Consider the following 20,046-nt stretch of genomic DNA (forward strand, 5'->3'; position numbering starts at 1 on the left):
TTACAGGTTGGATTATGGTGGGGTTTTTCCTCAAAAGTTTGGCATGTAGAATTAAAACTGGTCGTGTGAGCTTGACATTTTTTCATTTCTGGTAACATTAAGGATTTTTAATTTGGCTTGGTAAGCCAAAAAAGGCTCAGTGCAATGGATAGACTTAACATTGTGGCTACCAAGAAACTTTGCATATTACCGATGACCTGATTTCCCTGACATGTTAACTTTTCCCAAAATACTGCTGTGAAGCACTGTCATCATAGCAAAAAACCAAGCATTTTTTGTCATAAAAACATTATATTTTAAGTCAATCAGCTAGATATATTTTTAGAAATAAGAATTCGCAATGGGTTCATTTGTCGTCTCTGCAGCGTCCTATTTCAGACAGAAAATTTAAACTGTTTCCTCGCATTTGCAGAGTTCTCTGTTGTGAAATTCATCAAAAATTTCACAGAAAATCCATTTTCTTGCTTATCCACTGATGAAGTCTGGGAAAATATTTACATCGCTTTTTTTGTGAAAAACCGTCGGCCTATAAAGGTGAAGCAGAGAGTGAACAACAACAAACGTAAACAAAACTTTGTTCAAGTGAATTAAGCTCATCAGAAAATAGAAAAAACCCTTTACAAACAAACTTTAACAGTGTAAAAGTAAATCTTTGTAATTTACCTGTGGAATGTTTTCTCACAGCCACGAAACTGGCGATTAACGCAGGTCGGCATGGTTGTTTTGAGAGTATCAAGATGGCGGATGGGGACTTCAGTTTTGGTGGCCAAAGAGTCGTTCAGTCTTTGTGGACCAATCGGATAAGTAACGATAGAAAAAAAAAACTTCACTCTTCACCTATCACCTGTGTTCTCTGACCTTTGTGACACACAAGATGGCGTAATCGGAAACTTGTCCATACCGCTCATAGCGGCAACCTCGGCTGGGAGGGGGAACTGCAGCACATTTTCAAAGCAGCGCGCTCAGTGCGGGGTAACCGGTGGGACGTCAACGCAGTGAGGATAAAGAAGTCTTTGGCGTGACGGTGTCCAGGAGGGGTCTTTGGCGAGACGTCTTAAAGAGGTCTTTGTGGACACGATTGGTCGACGAGGCATTCTGGCCCAAACAGGATATGAGTGACCGTCTGTCAATGATTGGAGAATGTCGGAGGGTGTTGCAATGTTTTCCTTCTCGTCATTGGATTTCCTTTGCGCCGCTCAAAACTACTGCTGCTGCTGCCGCCGCTGAGATCTGTGCGGCGCGCACGTCCTGCAGCTGAGCCCACCACTTGTCACTAGAACAAACCGCTGTCTCCGGTTGACAAGATGAGGTACGCTTGCAGTCTTTTTGCTCTTTTTAAATCCCATTGCGACTGAGTTCATGTACTGATTCAGAATGTCCAAAATGTGTCCGCGTGTTTAGCTTCTCTTTTGGATCTAACCACAACCTCTGCTAGCGGACGTCTTTACTAAGTTCCATGCGTCTAAACCATCAAGCTAGTCACGAACGTACCCCCAACAAATATTTACTACATCCACTGTACATGTTATTAATAGTGACTTATACATTGAACACAAAACTGGGTTTATGCTTTGAGAGCGACAGTAAGCAGCTAGCTAGATTTGTTACTTTAGCGGTCTGCTAATATCACAACGAATTCGGCAATAATTACAAGTGTAATGTGCTTTGATGAATTAAAACTGTGAACGCTTTGTGTTCAATAAGCGGTGTAGCTAGGACCTTTAAATTAATGTATTTCCAGTTATTAATAGGCTACTAGCCATTCTAGCTAACATCCGTACAACACTTTAAAGTTCCATTTGGTACATTTCGACTGAGTTGCTTCACAAAGTGGAAATTTTTTTTTGATTCTCTTTGTTTTTCAAGGCGTTAGTGCGGGACAGTTGATGAGTTTATCCATTAATTCGAATTTATTTGTTTAAAAAAATGGTATTTCAGACCTCGTCCTCGCTGACGTGCACTTTTTGATTTTTTTTTTTCCCCCTTATAATATAGTTATCAAGGTAACCCTGCTAAAAAGTTTATATAGAAATCTATAGAATTTGTACAGAACAACTCGTTCTCTAGAACTTTTGTTGTGATTTTCTATAGAATTTCTACAGAACAAAAATGTTTCTGTAGAAATTCTATAGGACTTGGGACCTAAAGTTCTATAGTTCTTTAGAAATTCTTTAGAAATGTTCTATAGAAAATTTTAGCAGGGAAAGCCACTGAGAGTCTCTTTTGCAATGCATGGCAGCAGTCTGCAGAGTACAAAACAAAATTTAAAAAAAGTAATAATACAAATAGACAATGAACTTTACACAATACAAAGTATATAAACAACACAAATAGACAATAGCTCCCTTCACCTAACCTTTAATTGTTAATGAGATGTGTCTCCTTTGATAAAAAAAAAACACTTATTTTGAGCTCTTTCTATTAAATGTACAAAATCTAAAGTAAATCTAAACTGTCAATTGTTCAATTAATTTGCTTTAGTAATTCCTTCCGGGGTATTATTTAGTATGTGGTTTGTTGTGCTACTGCAAAGAGCCACATTATACACGTTAAAAAGTCAAAGAGCCACAAAGTAGACATGAACATCATTGCCTCCTCAAAGACATACTTTTGCTCCACCAGATTTATTGCAAATGTCACACACCAACATAACAAGGAAACATTGTTGGGTTGGGTCACATTTCTAATAAGGGTCCTGAGCTGGAAAAGTTAAGGAATCCTTGCTCTCGCCAAGAGTGACAGCTTAATGTTTTTGTTGAGTGGCTAACAATATGATGGAGTCAGGGGTTAAAAGCAAGTGCTTTGCCTACGCATGCCCAAAATACCCCTGCAAGGCAAGTCTACAGCAACTTCATTGTGCAGGAGTCCAAATTAGCCCATTGGTCGTATTATTATTTGACGTGTCCGCGCCCTGTCTCAAGGACCAAAGGTGCAACAATGGCCATAGGATTGCTCCTATTTGGGACGCAAGCCTTATCAAAACAGGACATCGGCCAGGCATTGATTCTGTCTGCAGCGCGCTTGCATAATGTTTCCTGACTGTCGTAAAAAGTTGAAATCCAGAGATGACAGCCTAAGTCCTAAAAGTTGAACAAAGATAGTGCTATGTTTTGTACTTTGATACATTAAAGCGGCACTAGCGGGAACATCCTCGAGGCAATACCATTTGTTCTTTGGCTTTTCCTCACAATTCATTTGTTTAGAATTCAATAGCGGGCTGGATCAAAGGCATCCGTAGGATCAGCACGAGACTCCTATTACCATATCCTGATACGTTTTGCATTAGAGCTGGCTAAATTCACATACTGTTGTCTTTTATAAATCTACCATAAAATGCAAAATGACATAGACCGGCTAAAGAATAGCGCTGTTATAACCATTAAAGCAACCGATATTTGTACTCAAATGGGGCAGCAACAGGTGTAGACATGGAATATATTGACATACAGGTGTTCTTATTGTAAATCATATGTTATGGACAACTAGTTAGAGCATTGGCCGCACAGTTCTGGGGCTGGGGTTCAAATCCCGGCCCCGCCTTTGTGGAGTTTGCTTTTTCTGCGTGGGTTTTCTCCGGGCACTCCGGTTTCCTCCCACATCCCTAAAACATGCATTCATTAGAGACTGCAAATTTCCCCTAGGTGTGATTGTTGTCTATCTGTATATGCCCTGTGAATGGCTGGCAGCCAGTTCAGGTTGTACTCTTGCCACTTGCCCAATGATAGCTGAGCACTCCCACAATCCTTGTGAGGATAAGCAAGTCAGAATTCAAATGTATGTTGACATGGAGGCCTGGGTGACACTGAATGAGTTAAAATGAGTTAAGTGCCTCAGAAAATGCATGGATGAACGATTAACATGTAAAAAAAAAAAAAAAAAAAAACGTAAGGTCACAATTGCTGAACTGTGCTAGGAAAACTTTAAAGTATCAGAAAAATGTATCCCCAGATCTAGGGCTAACTCAATAATTACCAGTGACTGATACTAGTCTTGCACATTTTGTATGAGCCAACCACCAGGCAGATGTGGTCATTGTCTTGAAGCGTTTGACCGCAGTTGTTGTGCGTCGTCAGCGAGCAGACAGTGTGTGACTTTGACTCACTGTGTGTCTCAGCAAAATAAAAAAAAAAATCGCATTATGCACCCCATGTCCGGTGATTATCGATTTATCCTGATATCATCTTCTTTTTAAAGGTTATTGAAGAGAGCTAACGTTGTGGATGCTGTAATGATAATGGCACGGCACATTCATTGACATTACAAAACATCTCAGTTTATGGCGATGAAATGTAAATTTAAGTCTGTTGACACGTAAACACTCTTTGAAAATCCAGAAATGCATTAAATACAACCGATGTTATGTGTTGTGTTTAAAATGTACTTAAAAATGTACAGGGGAGTTGGCCTGTTATAACTAAGCCAAATTAAAAAATAGCTCCACTAATATAAAATATTTGTCAACTCGATGCAAGGCCTTTGTGAAATTTCAAGTCAGTTCAAAATTGTTATTATTAGTATATCACCAAAATAAAATCTGCACTAGGCCCAGGGATGCTTTTCCAATTACTGCCTCCACAACAGAAAATCTGTTTAGTGTCAGGCTCCAACTTCAAGTCTTCAAAACTTCAAATTTCAAGACAGATTTTTTTTCTTTTTTCCAATTCTTTGTGTACGAGTCTGATACAAAAACAATAAATGACGTGCATATTGCTACTTTGATTTAGTGTTTGGTTTTTTTTGTTTTTTCTCTGTGGGCTAGAGGTAGGGTACACCCTGAACTAGTGGAGGGGGAGGGGGCCTTTGTGCAAATTCAAGTAATTAATTACTGTGCATCATTTGTATTAACGTATCAAAAATAAAATTAATTTAGTTGATTAAGATTATTTCTCCATAGAAAAAAAGTGTTGATGTAGGGACCCGCAAAAGGGAGACCTTCACCAGGGGGTGAATCTTCAAGTGATGGACAGGAGATGAGCTCAACGGAGATGTTGGCTTCAAAGGGAGCGGTTGACTTTTTGATGTGAAAACGCACAGTTTGTATGTGGGGAATAAAGCGACATACATGACTGGTTCTCATCTCCTCGTCTTGTTTGTTACAGTCTCTCATTGTCCTCTTCCTCCTTTTCTTAACGCAGGAGCAGTGACCTCCGAGAGGGAACATGACGCTTGGATTTTTTACATCATGACATGAACAAAAGAGCCAGCTGGAACTATATTTTTCCTTTTGCCCTTTTGTTGTGTCCATCTGTTTTGTTTTTCTCCTGTCCACATGTCTCTCTGCTGTTGCCAACACTAAGATGGAGGACAGATAAGACTTTCATGCACTCCTTTTGTATTTTTATTGTTATCACTTAAAGCCAAGAGCCATCCTGCACTTTTCATGTTTGTCCAGCACCTAACAGGCCCCCTTTAAAGCATTTTTATTTAATGACATTTCTTAGCCTCGTTTCATAATCTAGGTGTTATTTTTTTCCAGTCTTACTCATTTATTTAATCAGTATTCTCAGTGAAACTTGATGTCTGTTTTAATTATTTAAAAGAGTTCTATTGGAATTTGTAGCTGCTAAGTTGCCTTAAGTTGTGATGTCACTTTTATTTTACCTATTGGATCTGACTGTTGTTTTAAATGTTGAGTATTTTAAACTTTGACCCGATTGGAAGTAAACTGTAGAGATTGACCAATAGGAGCCGCACGCTGGACCCTTTCATTTTACACAATAGCAGCGGAAATTATTGACTTTGTTCTCCAGTGAAGACACCGAGAAGGACACATGGGAAGAAAAACATTCACGAACTGAAAGAGCTTTTTCAACCTTGGAATTCCATTTTGCAGCTTTTTAGATTTGTAATTTTGTTTGTGCCAGTAAAGCTCGTCCACCTCCAGCAAGCAAAGATGCGCTCTCGAGAACCGTCCTCCTTCCCCCCATCAGAAGCCCTCCTTCACGGCCAGTTTGCCAGCTGGGAGTCCGGCAACAATGGCAGTAACAACAACAGCTGCCCCAATAGCCCAGGTGGCTCGGGCCGAATCTCTCCCGCCGCCTCCCCGACACTGGCTCCGTCCTCCAACTACGCCCTGACCCTTACCCACGCGCACATTCACATCCAGCGCCTGTCGCCACGTCCGGGCAAAGAGGCCCGTCTCCTGCTGCCCCTGTCGGAGCTGGTGGGATGCAGCTGCCCCCGAGCCCCCGCTCCCCCTCTCTTGGTGCTCTACTGGTACCCGCCGGGTAAACGACGCAAAGGGGTATCGCGGCGCCGCCAGGTGAGGGCCTACCTGGCTGAGAGCAGACCTGAGGCAGAGAGATGGTCAGCCGCCGTGCAGTGTTTACTCCGAGGGGTGCTGGTCACTGCAGAAACAGGTAAGCATGCTGATTACATGAGAGAAATTACTTTGTTTGAATGTTCATACTAACACACAATTAGAACACCCCCAGCCTTGACAATTTTGTCACCATGACAATTTACCACTTTTGAGAGATCAGTTGTATAGTGCTGCAGAATGTTCGTTGTAAGTTATTATCCGCTGTAATAGTCATAGAACAATAGTGTATCATAATAAAAGGAAATACAACTATTTTTTAGCTTCATTTACTTTAATAAGATGGACCACAAGTTTATATACAAGAGGATCTTATAGAAATATAGTAAAAGTGTTATTATTTCACAACTGTGTTTTTTGTCAAATGTCGCCTGCATCATTTTCTGAAACAAACATGATAAGATTGCAGTTGAACTAGGACTAGGGGACAATTGATGTTTCCATTAAGTATCAGCATTTCAAAGACGTGCTATGTTTTGCTGTAGTTAACTCCCAAACACTTGAGTCTCCGGCAGTTTTGGTTCATACATCCTTTGTAAACGGTAGCTAAATATAGTTCGTGTCAGAGTGACCAAGAAATGTGTCTGCATGGAATTTCGTGTCTTGCCCAGGCACTCATAGAAGATGTGAAAGCAGTTTAAATGGTGTTTTGTTGCCGTTGTGTATATACTGATATAGCTTCATACCAATTTTCACTGTACGTTTATTGTTGTACGTTTATTGTTAACCTTTTCTTACTGCTGCCTCTGCACTTCACCAGCGTCTGACCTCCTTTCCTGTCTCCTTCCTCCCTCCTTTGGCTCTTTTAATGTCTAATCTCCCTCTCTCCTTTTGTTTCCTGACCTCAACTAAAACCTCATCATCTCCTTGTCGTGTTTACAGTAGCAGTAAACATGGCTGTCCTCAATTTCACCCAGCACACTATTTCATCCATCATCTCCCCTCCTTTGTTCTGTTGTTTTTGGGAATGTTCATACCAACTCGTGCTGAGTTTTCAATGAACGACGACTGTTGTTTAAGATATACTGGATTCATGTTGATTTGTGCTTGTTGTTACATAATCCAGGATTAATCTGAGCATGTGGTCGTATCTCCTTCAGCACGCATCGGACTGTACGGTGGGGGAGGTGGAGTCGCTTTCTGAATATCTGTATCTGTATATATGTATGAATATCTGAATATCTGTAGCCTTAACGTCATTGGACAAGGAATGTTTCTATTTTCTAAGCAGACAAACATAACCAATCTTAGAGTGAAATTTTCCTCCATTTGAAATTACCTGTAATGACGTTCATCCATTGCAGTCCACATAAAACTACAATTTCCTTTTTAATAAAGAACTGTTAGCACTAAATTGTATGAAAAGAATAAAACATTGATGGATGGAAATAGAATAAAGAAATTAGCTGTTTTTATTGTGTGTAATCACTGCAGGGTGAGACCAACCGAAAGTCAGAACTACTACAGTGCTAGTGCTGCATGTGTCCCTTTATGAGCCCCTTTAAGGTGACATTAGGAACTTGTCCGGTTAGTGTGCGTGTGAGCATCCGGGTGTGAGTTGTGGCCTACAGCAGCTAATAGTACATATTCTGGTTTGAGGTTTTCTGTGTTTGGGTATGTGTACCATTCAATAAGTGGCTCAAAGTCCATCGGAGCTTGTGGTTCTCCTTATCTCTACTCCATACACGGCATTACAGTACCTCATTTGCTCCTTTTTTTTTTTTCTTGAAGATTCCTTGTTTCAAAAATTTTGGTTCACACCCATCGATTTTATTTGGCTTATTCAGTATCTGGGGAATCCAAGACTTCCCTCACTCGAGCCACTTTGCCTCGCTTTTCCGTGTGGGATCCAGACTTGTTCATGGATAAATAAGGTTTTGCTTCTTAGTTTTAGGCCCTAGTTGTTCGCACATCTGCCTCACAGTTCTCAGGTTTTGGTTTCAAACTTATACCTTCCTGTATGGAATGTCTGGGGGGGATACTCTCATAGGGCATGTCAGAAACCGCCACTGCTCTAAACCATTGCTAAACATTACTTTGTGCAAAAGAGTTAATGTTGGCAATGGCGAGCAAGGAAGGCGAAGCGTCGGTCGCAACTCTATTGGTCAATTATCAAGATGCGCTTTCGGAAAGTTGTTATTTCACAACACAGAAGATGACAAAAACAAAAAGTCAAACATTCTAAACTTTTAATGTTTGTGTCATAAAGGCTATCGTAGGGCCAAATCCTCGGTCATGATCACACTATAAGACATTTTGGCATCGCCAACAAAATGTCTGGCTGGATCTGTCAAATCAATCGCAATACCTAATTGAGGCAATATCGCGGTTAAAATCCTGTAGTCTCATCTAAGCATTATGTGTGCAAATCATGAAGGGCTGAAAATATCGCATTGTGTTAAAAAGTCGTGCATTTTATATGCCACTAAGAAGTCGTTAATTCCCGACCAACGGCACTGTGTTGTGTGAGATACCATAAATCCTGCACACAAAGTCCACAATTGAGCAAGATTGCAGTGATAATTTACCTTACATCCCACATGGCCTGCTTTAAAGTTGCTCTGGCCCGCTAATGAATTCTGTCTCCCATTTTTTTCCTTTCAAGAATTTTCCAGAAGCCTCCTACCTCGTCCCAGGCGACTACTACTGCTGGTCAATCCCTTCAGCGGGAGAGGACAGGCAATGCAGTGGTGTCAGACCCATATCCTTCCAATGATTAGAGAGGCCAACATCAGCTACAACTTGATCCAAACAGGTACCACCACCAAGCCAAATGTACCCTCGCGACACAGATTGTGTTCTCGCATCACCTTTATGCTGAAGTTCTCTACGGTGTTTTAATCTTCCTCAGAGCGTCAGAACCACGCAAGAGAGCTTATTAGGGAGATATCGCTCCCAGAGTGGGACGGTATCATCATTATTTCTGGAGATGGCCTCCTGCACGAGGTAGGAATTGATAAGGTGACACATGCTTAAACTGATATGATCTGCTCTGATTCGGCAGGTGATAAACGGCTTAATGGAGCGTGCAGATTGGGAGCAAGCAATAAAAACACCTGTTGGCATTCTGCCCTGTGGCTCTGGCAACGCACTGGCTGGTTCCATCAACCACTATGCAGGGTAGGAAACATTCGTTCGTTGTTCGTTATTTGGTACACACGATCTCCGTTATAGCTGTCCCATGCAGTAATCAGTCATGCAGTGATGATTGCCTTTCAATTCCACAAGATGGCACCAAAGCCTTACTTTCTTATTAGATCGGACTGTGGCCTCTCTCATGTCAACATTGTTCCTCGGCACCAAGAAGCCACACATTGGTGCCAAAGCACTACTTTTCTTTTAGACAGGGCTTTGTGGTGCCATCATGTGACATTTTAGGGTGTTTCAGAAAGCGCTAAAGAACAGCTAATCGGTGAGTTTATTAGGGAATAACGGAAGATGAGTTGAAAAAATGTTAGTGACATAAATCATTGCGTTTACAGTTGAATAAATTGTCGTGGTACCTTGATGTATAAATTTTGGGAATCTTGTCTTTTCCTTCGCATTTTAAAGAACTTCTCATTTACTATTCCTAGGTATGACATGTGCCTTCGGGAGCCTCTCCTTTTGAACTGCTGCTTCCTGTTGTGTCGCGGCGGCGTGCAGCCGATGGACCTGGTCTCCGTGACGACTAGCCCGCCCACCACCACCAACACCAACAGTCGAGCTGCTCATGCAGCCCCCAGGAGGCTTTTTTCTTTTCTGTCTGTCGCCTGGGGATTTGTGTCAGATGTGGACATTGAAAGTGAGAGGTGAGGTGGGGGATGAAAATCTGAAATATAGAGCGACCATTTAGTTTTATTTTTAGATTTTTGTATCTCTCTCTCACAGGCTTTAAATACATTGGATACATTAAATGTTTCGAATATATTGCACGTTATATGTTTGGTAAACGTCAATTGGAAGTTGCTTTATAAAGCTAGAAGCCTTTTTTTTTTTTTTTTTTTTAAGCCAAACTCCTGCTTATTGTGAAGTGAGCTGAGCGAAGTTCACTCCAACCATACACCCACCAGCAGTATCTTGCCCTTTTGCTCCCAGGTCAAAGCAAAAGTAGTCCAAATAACTGCTCATATTGATAAACTTGGATGTTTGGTCACTAATATCCCAAGGACTGTACTACTGATAAGAACAAAATAAATGCCTAAGTACTTATGTAAGTACATTTCAGGGCCCGTTTTACTCAAAGGTCAAGTGTCATAAAATGGATGATTTTTAGTATGTTATTAATGAAAAAACGGCAGCCGGTATGGACCCATCCGTTTTTTCACCACAAAACATGATTTCGACGTATATGGCTTTTTGTAACTCCCGCCATGAAAATCCTCTCAAGGGATTTGTTTTCGACAAGAAGCAGGAAGTGACGTTAGCGGCAGTAGCGTGCTTAAGCAGACTCATTTCTTTCTATTAGTTTTACATGTGGGAAGATAGCTCGTTGTTTCTATGTGTTAGCCAAAATGCCGGCACATTTCATTGCTGGATACTGGTCGAACGCTCGGGAAGATGGATTTACCCTTCATAAGTTTCCAAGAGACCCGGTTCGTCGTGAAAAATGGATTGCACCGGTGCAGAGGACAAGAGCTTCGTGGGTTCCAAATGACAGATTGGTGTGTCTACGGCTACTAAAAAAAAATAACAGTTTGGGGGGGACCACGTAATCAGTCTCTCGTAACGTAACAAAATATCCGCGTATGTATGACTGCTGCGAAATGGGTCTATGTGCACGTCGGACGGCTTCTGCGTCGGGCTCGTTGGCAAAGGCTTCTGTGTCGGACTCCCTGGTGAAGGCTTCTGCGTCGTGCTTTGCGGATGAGCACCCAGGCTGTCTCATACATACTGTCTGGGAGTCTGTTGTTAGTTAGAAGTGATCCGCATATCATCTAAACATGGCTTGAAACAATAGGGTAATATTGCCCCAGGCACTTCACTCTATTGTGAGATGTTCTCTTTTTTGAAAAGAGCTTCCGTGTCTCATAGTAGATGGGCAGACGAGCCGCCGGCCAAGCCGTGCCACACGGACGAGCACAGCTTCGACCAGACTAGCTCATTCATACTATCTGGGAGTCTGTTAACAGTTAGTCAGAAGTAATCCGCATATCATCTAAATATGGCTCAAAACAATAGGGTAATATTGCCCCGGACACCTCACTCGATTGTGGGTTCTCTTCTTCGAAAAGCGCTTCCATGTCTGAAAGGGCATGTCCCATAATAGGGGCCACAGCTTTTTTTCAATGGCAAATGTCGGGGGTGACGTCACGGACAGTAGATGCAGCCAATACGGCGACCACTTGGATGTCGAATGACACTTCCGCAACTTTGCGCATAGATGACACGCTCTCCGCTCATATTTGTTTTTTCGTATAGACATTGAAGTGAATAATGTTATGTATTTTTCATTTTAATATCTATTTTCGAATGTTTATAGGGATGACACTTGACCTTTAAGGATAGGAATTGAATCAATACACAAGTATTTATACTTCTACTTAAATTCAGAGTGTGAGCAATTTTGCCACCTGAGGTTAACTGATCTGATACTGTGCTGTGGAAAGTTGATGTTAGTTACAAAATTCTGATTACAAATTGCCTTTTTCTTCCATCATTTTATGGTATGGCAGGTATCGTGGCTTGGGCTCGGCACGTTTCACACTGGGCACACTGGTGCGCATCGCTTCCCTCCGCTCCTACAAGGGCCGTCTGTCCTACCTCCCTCCGTCCATCGTACCCTCATCGCCCGATGCCACGCCTCCCCCGCCGAGGAGGCCCCTCTCCCGCAGCATCACAGAGGGCCTGGAAGGTTTCTGTAAAACCCCCATCCATCGCACCTCCTCCGACATGGGCATCAGCGAACAGAGGTGTCTGCGGCGCGGTGAGGGAGAGCGGGAGAAGGAGGAGAGGCAGCGGGAAAGAGAGAGGAGACGTGAGCGAGCCCGGGGAGGAGGAACGGGTGTGGTGAGGGCCAGCAGCTTGATGGAGGACAGGGAAAAGGAGAAGGAGGGGGAGGCTGAGATGGAAGAGCAGAGGCTGAAGGGGGAAAGGGGTAACTGCAACATGGGAGGAGATAATGGATTGGCACAGATAAAAGATGAACAAGAGGGTGAGGGAAGAACAGAAGAGGACTCCAGTGAAATGGAGGAGGAGGAGGAGGAGCATCAGGCGGGTGATGGGGTAGACCATGTAAAGGGTGAGGGGGTGGTACATGCTCGAGAGTTTGGTGAAGGTATGGAGGCAGACCAACGTTGCTTCCCCTACCAAGATGGACCCCAGGAAGCCAGACAGGCCCTCAGGAAGAACTCTGCTCCTTCAAATCAGATTGCCAACACTCTGTTCGGTCAAGCTGACTGTGATTCCAACTCCTCCTATGGGGTGGAGGACATGGACCTGAATGGAAGCTACTACCAGAAAGAGGTTTACCCTCTTGACGTGGGCCGTGAACGAGCCCTCACCATCTCATCCCCCTTTCGTCACTCCCCCTTCTCCTATAAACCCAGAACTGTGGACCAGAACCAGAACTCTTCGCGGCCGAGGCCTCTCTCACTCCTGCAGCACTCCCACTCCAACTCCCTGCCTCCTAAACTTCCCTCCTTGTCCCTCTCGCTGTCTCCTACACCCCCATCTTCGCCTTCGTGTGCCTCACCACACTCCTCGTCATACCTGATCCCGCGCCCCAACACGCCCGGATCCACCTCTCCGTCGCCCACCATACGAACACCTTCCTCGTCTTTCAACTTTGACATAGCCGAGCCAGCCGGACCCCTCAAGAACCGTCCTTACGTCACACTGCCTTTAAATGTCCCGAAAGATGACTTGTTGCCATCTCTGGACCAACCCCTTCCCACACGAGACTGGATCACCATAGAAGGGGACTTTGTCCTGGTCCTGGCCCTCTATCAGAGCCACCTGGGAGCTGACCTCCACGCCGCTCCACAGGCCAGATTCGACGATGGACTTATCCACCTGACCTTTGTGCGGGCGGGCATATCCAGAGCCACGTTACTCCGACTGTTCTTTGCCATGGAAAGAGGAACCCACCATTCTGTAAGCTCACCGTATGTCAGCCACGTTTCCTGTCGAGCCTTCAGGCTGCAGCCTCTGTCTACACGCGGGACACTCACTGTGGACGGCGAGCTGGTGCCTTATGGACCTTTGCAAGCACAGGTCAGTTGTAATATTGTTTACTTCTTACTGGCATTATTCAATATAATTTGGTGTGATTTACACTATCAACAAAAAGAGTTAAGGAACTTTGGGTGATTTCTCAGATTTATCCTCATCTGATGAAGAAATAGCAGTATCGGTTGATCGGGAAGACAGAGAAATACTTCCACACAGATTTGAACCTGTGGCTGTAAAAAATGTTGAATATTAAGATGGTTCTTCGGGTCGAATGACGCAGAGCCTGACAACCTCGCTCCCCGCCGAGCCACGGAGCTTGCTCCGCCGATATGTCGCTTGGATGTCGATTAAAAATCTTCTCAAAACACTATTAAATGAAAGATTATTTAACATGACATTGTCAAGATATCGTACATATTACATGTCCTATTGGATACATTGTTAGTTAATGCAAACCACCGGAATTCCCCTTTAACATTAAGGCCCCTCTTACTTTTGCAAAATACATCTGAATGATTCCCTACAATTTCGAAAGAATTTTCTATGGTCTGACGAGATTTGGAAGGCGTGTGACATCTGGATTAAATGTCACACAAAATTTCAGAACGAGAACATCATAGTAACAGTCAAAACAGTCGTGGTGGTAGTAGTGTGATGGCCTGGGGCTGCTTTTCTCTTTTCGGGCCTGGACGGCTTGTTGTGATTGGTTGCAACAGGTATTGTGCTTTTTACCAGAAAATGTTGAAGAATGTTCAGGCATCAGTTTGTGGCCTTAAGATGACGTGCACTTGGGTTCTGCAGCAGGACAACAATCCAAAACACACCAGCGAGTCTGTGAATGGCTTATTAGCAACAAAATTGAGGCTTAGGAGTGACCTAGTCAAAGTTTGATTGAAATGAGTCGCATGACCTTAAAAAGGCCATTCAGGCGCAAAAACCCTTACGTTTTTCTGAATTCAAACTATTCTGCAAGGAATAATGGGCCACAATAACTCCACAGCAATGTGAAAGATGCATTGACAGTTATAGAAAGTAAGAAACTGCTGCTATTCAGTTGTTGCTGTTAAGGGTGTGGCCCATAAATTAAAATTGGTGGTCAATTACTTTTCAGGTTCTTTGAACACCTTTTTCCCCCCTTAATATATAAAACCCCACCGTCTTTTGTTTACTTTTGATGATGTTTGTTATTTACTTTTAATTTTCCAGACTTCAGTTTTGACTATCATAGTTATGCAGATGACAGTTATAAGTAGCAGTTTCTCCAGATAACTATAATTGAATAGAGGTGTTGTGCCACTGTCTAAAGCAGATAAGTAACTGAATGAGCCAAAATTTCTTTGAAGTAAACAACAAAACGGAGAATTGTTTTGGCCAATAAAGAAAAAAAGATTGCTCTTCGTAAATACATGGACGCACTATCTTTAAAAAGCAAAGACCCAGGTACGAAACCTTGATGTTCTGATAGATTCCGACCTGACCTTCAACACTCATATCAAAAAAAAAAATTACCAAAACTGCTGTTTACCATCTGAAGAACATATCCAGAGTAGAAGGCTTGCATGTGTCAAGCAGATCAGGAGAATGTCATCTACTTTTAAGAACAATTTTATTTGTGTTTGTAAAAGAACCCAATGGTGACTCCTTTTCGTTTTTCACTGTACACATGTGAAATTTGCCATTGACAACCAGTCATCCCTCACTCATTGAATCACATTGCAAAATGCCACAAATTGAATAGTTGTGCGTTATACTAATTCGAGTTGGATTTATTTTGTGTGTGCGCAATGCACAATATCTGCGCAGAGACCACATCACCAGTCTGCAATTGCACCTGCACTCATTTTAGAGGGAAGATTAATCACAAATCTCCCTTTGAATATTCTGATATTTTCTTAATGAAGTCACATTTAGTTTTTCACATCTTATCCTTTCTGTTGCAGGTTCATCCATCCATGGCGCGGCTCATTGTTGGTGATGCAGGAATGCAGGACACCAGGTTCTAATCAGGGATTGGTAGAAGCTGATCAAAAGCACTCACTTCTGAATTACATAATGTCTGTTTGCTGCGCATGCTCTGAGAGACAGAAATGACCTGGATTGCACAAACAATTTGACGGAAAAGGGATAACTTTACCGAGCCATGCATCGTTAAGAGCAGGAATGCAGGGATTAATAGTGGTGATCTGTTTTTTTTTTTTTTCTTTTTTAAGAAAATAGATTAAAACTGCAGCACGTTGCACAGCTGTGGGATTACGTTAAGTGAACCTGCAGACCCATGAAAACTGCACAGGCTGGAATAACGAGGGAAGAACAATTGAATGTTATCTGATTTTTTTTTTTTTTTTTTTGCGACGACAGTGCATGTGTTGGGTTATGTATACACGGCAGTATGCATGCTCAGAAGCACTGTCCATGTCTTGCCTTACAGGGAGCTTCTTTGCAAATGACACCATAGACCGTTCAAACGTTTCAACCTTCGTTTGTTTACACACTTCATTTCACTTGCATTACCCCCAACAGTATTTGATGTTTTCATTATTTTGCACTCAATAATTCTCTGGAAGGCATTTAACTAAGTTTGTGCACCACATGAAAGCCTCTTTCACACAAAGCCGTGACAAAAGACCTGGCATTTATCCACATTTTACATAGAACCAAGCAAAAGCAAGAAATTGGCAGGGCACACTATCTATACGATAAAGGCCGCGATTCCAAAAGGTTGAAAATGACACTCCTGAAAACAAAACAGCAACCCAAAAAAAGGCCTAAAAAGAGCCAACTTTTAAAGGCACTGGTCTCTTATGGCCCCGTCACACCATGACGCTCTGTTCAACGTTCTCTGAACATTTTAATCGTTCTATTTTTCAGCATTCTCAAATGAGGATGACACGTTTCGCGTGTGATTAACGTGTGTGTAATGCATGACTAACGTGTGTCTCACGCACGAGAAGCGTGTTAACAGCAAGCAAATAACATACCCCTAAAAACGATTAGCGTGTGTCACTGGCGCGCAACGAGCGATTTGTCAATGTTAGACGAGCGTGTGACTAAACGGGTGAATAACGACAGAATAGCGTTTTGGTGGCGTGTAATTTTTACAGTGGAACGGGAACGAAAATGTTGGAAATTTCATACTCGCTTCAATTGTTCTCGTGAGTTTGAACAGTCAGCATCATGCCGCCTAGACGAAAAAAAGGTGGGGTGCGGACTTCAGCAACTAGCGCTGCAAAGCATCGGTTTATGTACCCATATGCATGGACGTTCGGGAAACGCACGAATAATGCTCAATGGACGCCAAATGGCGTTCGTTTGACTTTAGTTACACGCTGTCTGCGGTAGGGGATTGTTCAGTGGTCGTTCACTGCAAAGCAAACGATTAAGTAACAACTAAGTAAAGCTTGAGTTACGACTGACTAACAGCCAAACGCACGCAACGCAACCTTAGTAAAACGTTCCACGAACGTTCTGCAGCATTTAAAATTAAACGTTGATGAATGCTGGTCTCGGTGAGAACTTTTGTGCATGTTCAAAACTTTTTTTCCGGACCGGCGTTCTCCGCCGATTCCCAGCGATCATTGACGTTCACTATTGTTCAAACAACGCTCTTCTGCTCGTCATGGCGTGACGGGTATCCTGGAAAATCGGAGCATCTGAGCTGTAACGCAGACACCTGCAGTCGAAATGTGTGCTGCTACTTTCAGACAACAACAACAACAAGGCAGGAAAAACGAAGTGTGAACACTAAAAAAGGGACAGAATGCCACCTTTTAGAGGCAATGTGAAAGGGGCTAAAATCGCAACACTAGAATGCACACAGATGTTTTTAAGGCGGAGACTCACTCACAGAAAAGATAGCACTAGTAAAAGTACCTTAGTGCAGATGCATGATGCTACAAGAAATGATTAATGTGAAAAGGGAATACATTTGTCTTTTTTTTTTTATTTTCTTGTCCAGGAAAGTTGAATGTATAAACATTTTTTTTTGGAACGGGGGCTCACATTCGGATTTGACAGAGATATAAAAGAACTTGACTGAGTGTTGACAACTGACAGGAGGAAATCCAGTCAAGGTCTTGAGCTCTGCCTTAAAGAACTGCACAGGTATCTACAAGTGGAATCAACAACACGGAGTGGTGAAATGATGACCTAAATCCAATTCTGAGACCTGCTGATGAACCGGTCAAATCAATAGTACGTGTACTGTATCAATCAGTCAAGATAATGTGTGAAACTCTTGGGTCCTGGTCATGCCTGGAGATATCAATGCCTTTTGTATCATAAGCCTCTTGAAATTCCTGTTCGAAAATGACTGACGTCGCCAGTCTGCTGTTTTGAGTGAACTTTGTTGTCCTTGTTTTTTTTGTCCTTTTTTTGTCCTTTTTTTTTTACACACCAGTCTACTACAGTGGCATAGCAGCCCAGGCTTGTAACAGCACTATGTAGAAGAATCTCATAATTTACAGTGCCCTTCATAATTATTGGCACCCCTGGTTAAGATGTGTTTTTTAGCTTCTAATATTTTTTTTTCTAAATAATATGGGACCTTAATGGGAAAAAAGAGAAAAATCCAACCTTCAATACAAGTGCATTTATTCAGTGGGGAAAAAAATCCCACATAACTAATTATTATTAGCACCCCTGGTGTTAATACTTTGTACAACCCCCTTTTGCCAACAAAACAGCACCTAATCTTCTCTAATAATGTTTCACAAGATGGGAAAATGCAGAAAGAGGGATCTTCAGCCATTCCTCTTTGCAGAATCTCTCTAAATCATCCAGAGACCTGGGTCCTCTCCTCTTCAGCTCACCCCACACATTTTCAATGGGGTTGAGGTCTGGGGACTGAGATGGCCATGGAAGGAGCTTGATTTTGTGTCTGGTGAACCATTTCTGTGTAGATTTGGCCATATGTTTAGGGTTATTGTCTCGCTGAAAGACCCATTGACGACCCATCTTCAGCTTTCGGCAGAGGGCAACAGATTTTTATTTAAAATGTCCTGGTATTTTCAAGCATTCATGATGCCATTCACCCTAACAAGGTTGCCAGGGCCTTTGGAAGCGAAACAGCCCCACAGCATCACTGACCCACCCCCATACTTCACAGTGCGTATGAGGTGCTTTTCAGCATGCGCATCTTTCGTGGCACGCCAAACCCACTTAGAGTGTTGGTTGCCAAAAAGCTCAATCTTGGTCTCATCTGACCAATGCACACAGTCCCAGTTGAAGCCCCAATACCACTTGGTGAACTCCAGACGTTTGCGTTTGATTGTGAGTGAGGAAAGGTTTTCTCCGTGCATGCCTCTCAGACAGCGCCTGCTGGTTGATTTGGAGACTTTGTGACCCCAGGATGCTACCATTGGTTGTAATTCTGTAACAGTGAGCTTTGGAGATTTTTTAAATTTCTCTTACCATCCTCCTCACTGTGTGTGGTGGCAAAATAAACATGGGTCCTCATCCAGGCTTGTTTACCACTGTTCCAATTGTTTTGAACTTCTTAATTATTACTCTCACAGTGGATATGGGCAGCTGCAGTTGAGTGGCAATCTTGTAGCCTCTGCCTGACCTGTGAAGGTCGACGCACATCTGCCTCACTTGTATGCTGTGTTCCTTTGTCTTTCCCATGTTTAAGAGTGGATAAGAGAAATGGCCTCTGTGTCATGTCATATTTATACCCCAGGGAAACTTAAATGTCCCTACATACTCTGGTAAACTTTGTAAACTACTGTAGAAATGACAGAAATGCTTCAATTATATTAATTTCCTGGGAATTGTTAAGGGTGCCAATAATTGTGGAACAGGTGATTTAATGAAAAATAATTTAGTCAGGGATTTTTTTTTATTTTCTTAAAATTAATTTGAGTTGAAGTTTACATTTTCCTAAAATTTTCAGTGTGAAAGTATTCTTCTGCAATAAACACTGAATTTATTTTAAGGCTTTTAACACATCTTAACCGGGGGTGCCAATAATTATGGAGGGCACTGTACATGTTTTGCCTAAATGTACAATATTTAAATGACAAATTTACCTATTGTGAATAGCCGAACTAAACAAATTGATAGGACAATGCTGATGTTTCCGGGCCTCTACTGAGAATCCCATTGATTCTGTTGTCCGTTGTGGCCGTGCTTGTGAGGAAACTGCATTTTATTACTAAAATGATGGAAGAATATAATAGGAATACAGTGTACAGTTCATAGTTGTATATGTTTGGAATAAATGTAACTTTAAAACTTTTGAAAAATTTGTATGTTTGTGTTTCTGTATGTTACTAAGACGTTTCTCAACTATTGGATTTACGTATTCCTAGAATATAGCACTACAATTGCATTTGGCATTTTATTGCGATTTACCTGATTTACCTCTTAATAGCACAACTATCTTTATAATAATAGAAACCATCAATTCTGTTAAAATTCTAAAATGTAACACAAACTAAAATGTAACCAAAAAAAAAAAGTCACACTCAACTGAGATGCAGATTATTCAATGTACCTTTACGACTATTAATGTGCATATGACGACCGGCTAATCATAAGAGAGTAAAACGCTCATCTCAATAAATCTCACGACTCAA

At 42.1% G+C, this 20,046-nt stretch overlaps 1 protein-coding gene across 1 annotated transcript; it reads left to right on the forward strand.

Annotated features, from left to right (window-relative positions):
- Nucleotides 1-1,090: 1,090 nt before the first annotated feature.
- Nucleotides 1,091-19,712, forward strand: sphk2 (sphingosine kinase 2). Its single transcript, XM_061820008.1, has 8 exons — nucleotides 1,091-1,309; nucleotides 5,136-6,359; nucleotides 8,925-9,074; nucleotides 9,171-9,265; nucleotides 9,324-9,439; nucleotides 9,895-10,110; nucleotides 11,974-13,513; nucleotides 15,412-19,712. The coding sequence occupies exons 2-8, from the start codon at nucleotides 5,894-5,896 to the stop codon at nucleotides 15,472-15,474; spliced, it is 2,646 nt and encodes an 881-aa protein (XP_061675992.1). The 5' UTR covers nucleotides 1,091-1,309; nucleotides 5,136-5,893; the 3' UTR covers nucleotides 15,475-19,712.
- The last annotated feature ends 334 nt before the right edge of the window (nucleotides 19,713-20,046 follow it).

Source organism: Syngnathoides biaculeatus, chromosome 5, assembly GCF_019802595.1.
Source record: "Syngnathoides biaculeatus isolate LvHL_M chromosome 5, ASM1980259v1, whole genome shotgun sequence".
NCBI lineage: Eukaryota > Metazoa > Chordata > Actinopteri > Syngnathiformes > Syngnathidae > Syngnathoides > Syngnathoides biaculeatus.

Coding starts and splice junctions, on each gene's coding strand:
- sphk2 (XM_061820008.1), top strand. CDS start 5,894: ATGCGCTCTCGAGAACCGTCCTCCTTCCCCCCATCAGAAGCCCTCCTT. Junction 9,266..9,323: donor GAGATGGCCTCCTGCACGAG/GTAGGAATTGAT, acceptor CTGATTCGGCAG/GTGATAAACGGCTTAATGGA. Junction 10,111..11,973: donor GTGGACATTGAAAGTGAGAG/GTGAGGTGGGGG, acceptor ATGGTATGGCAG/GTATCGTGGCTTGGGCTCGG.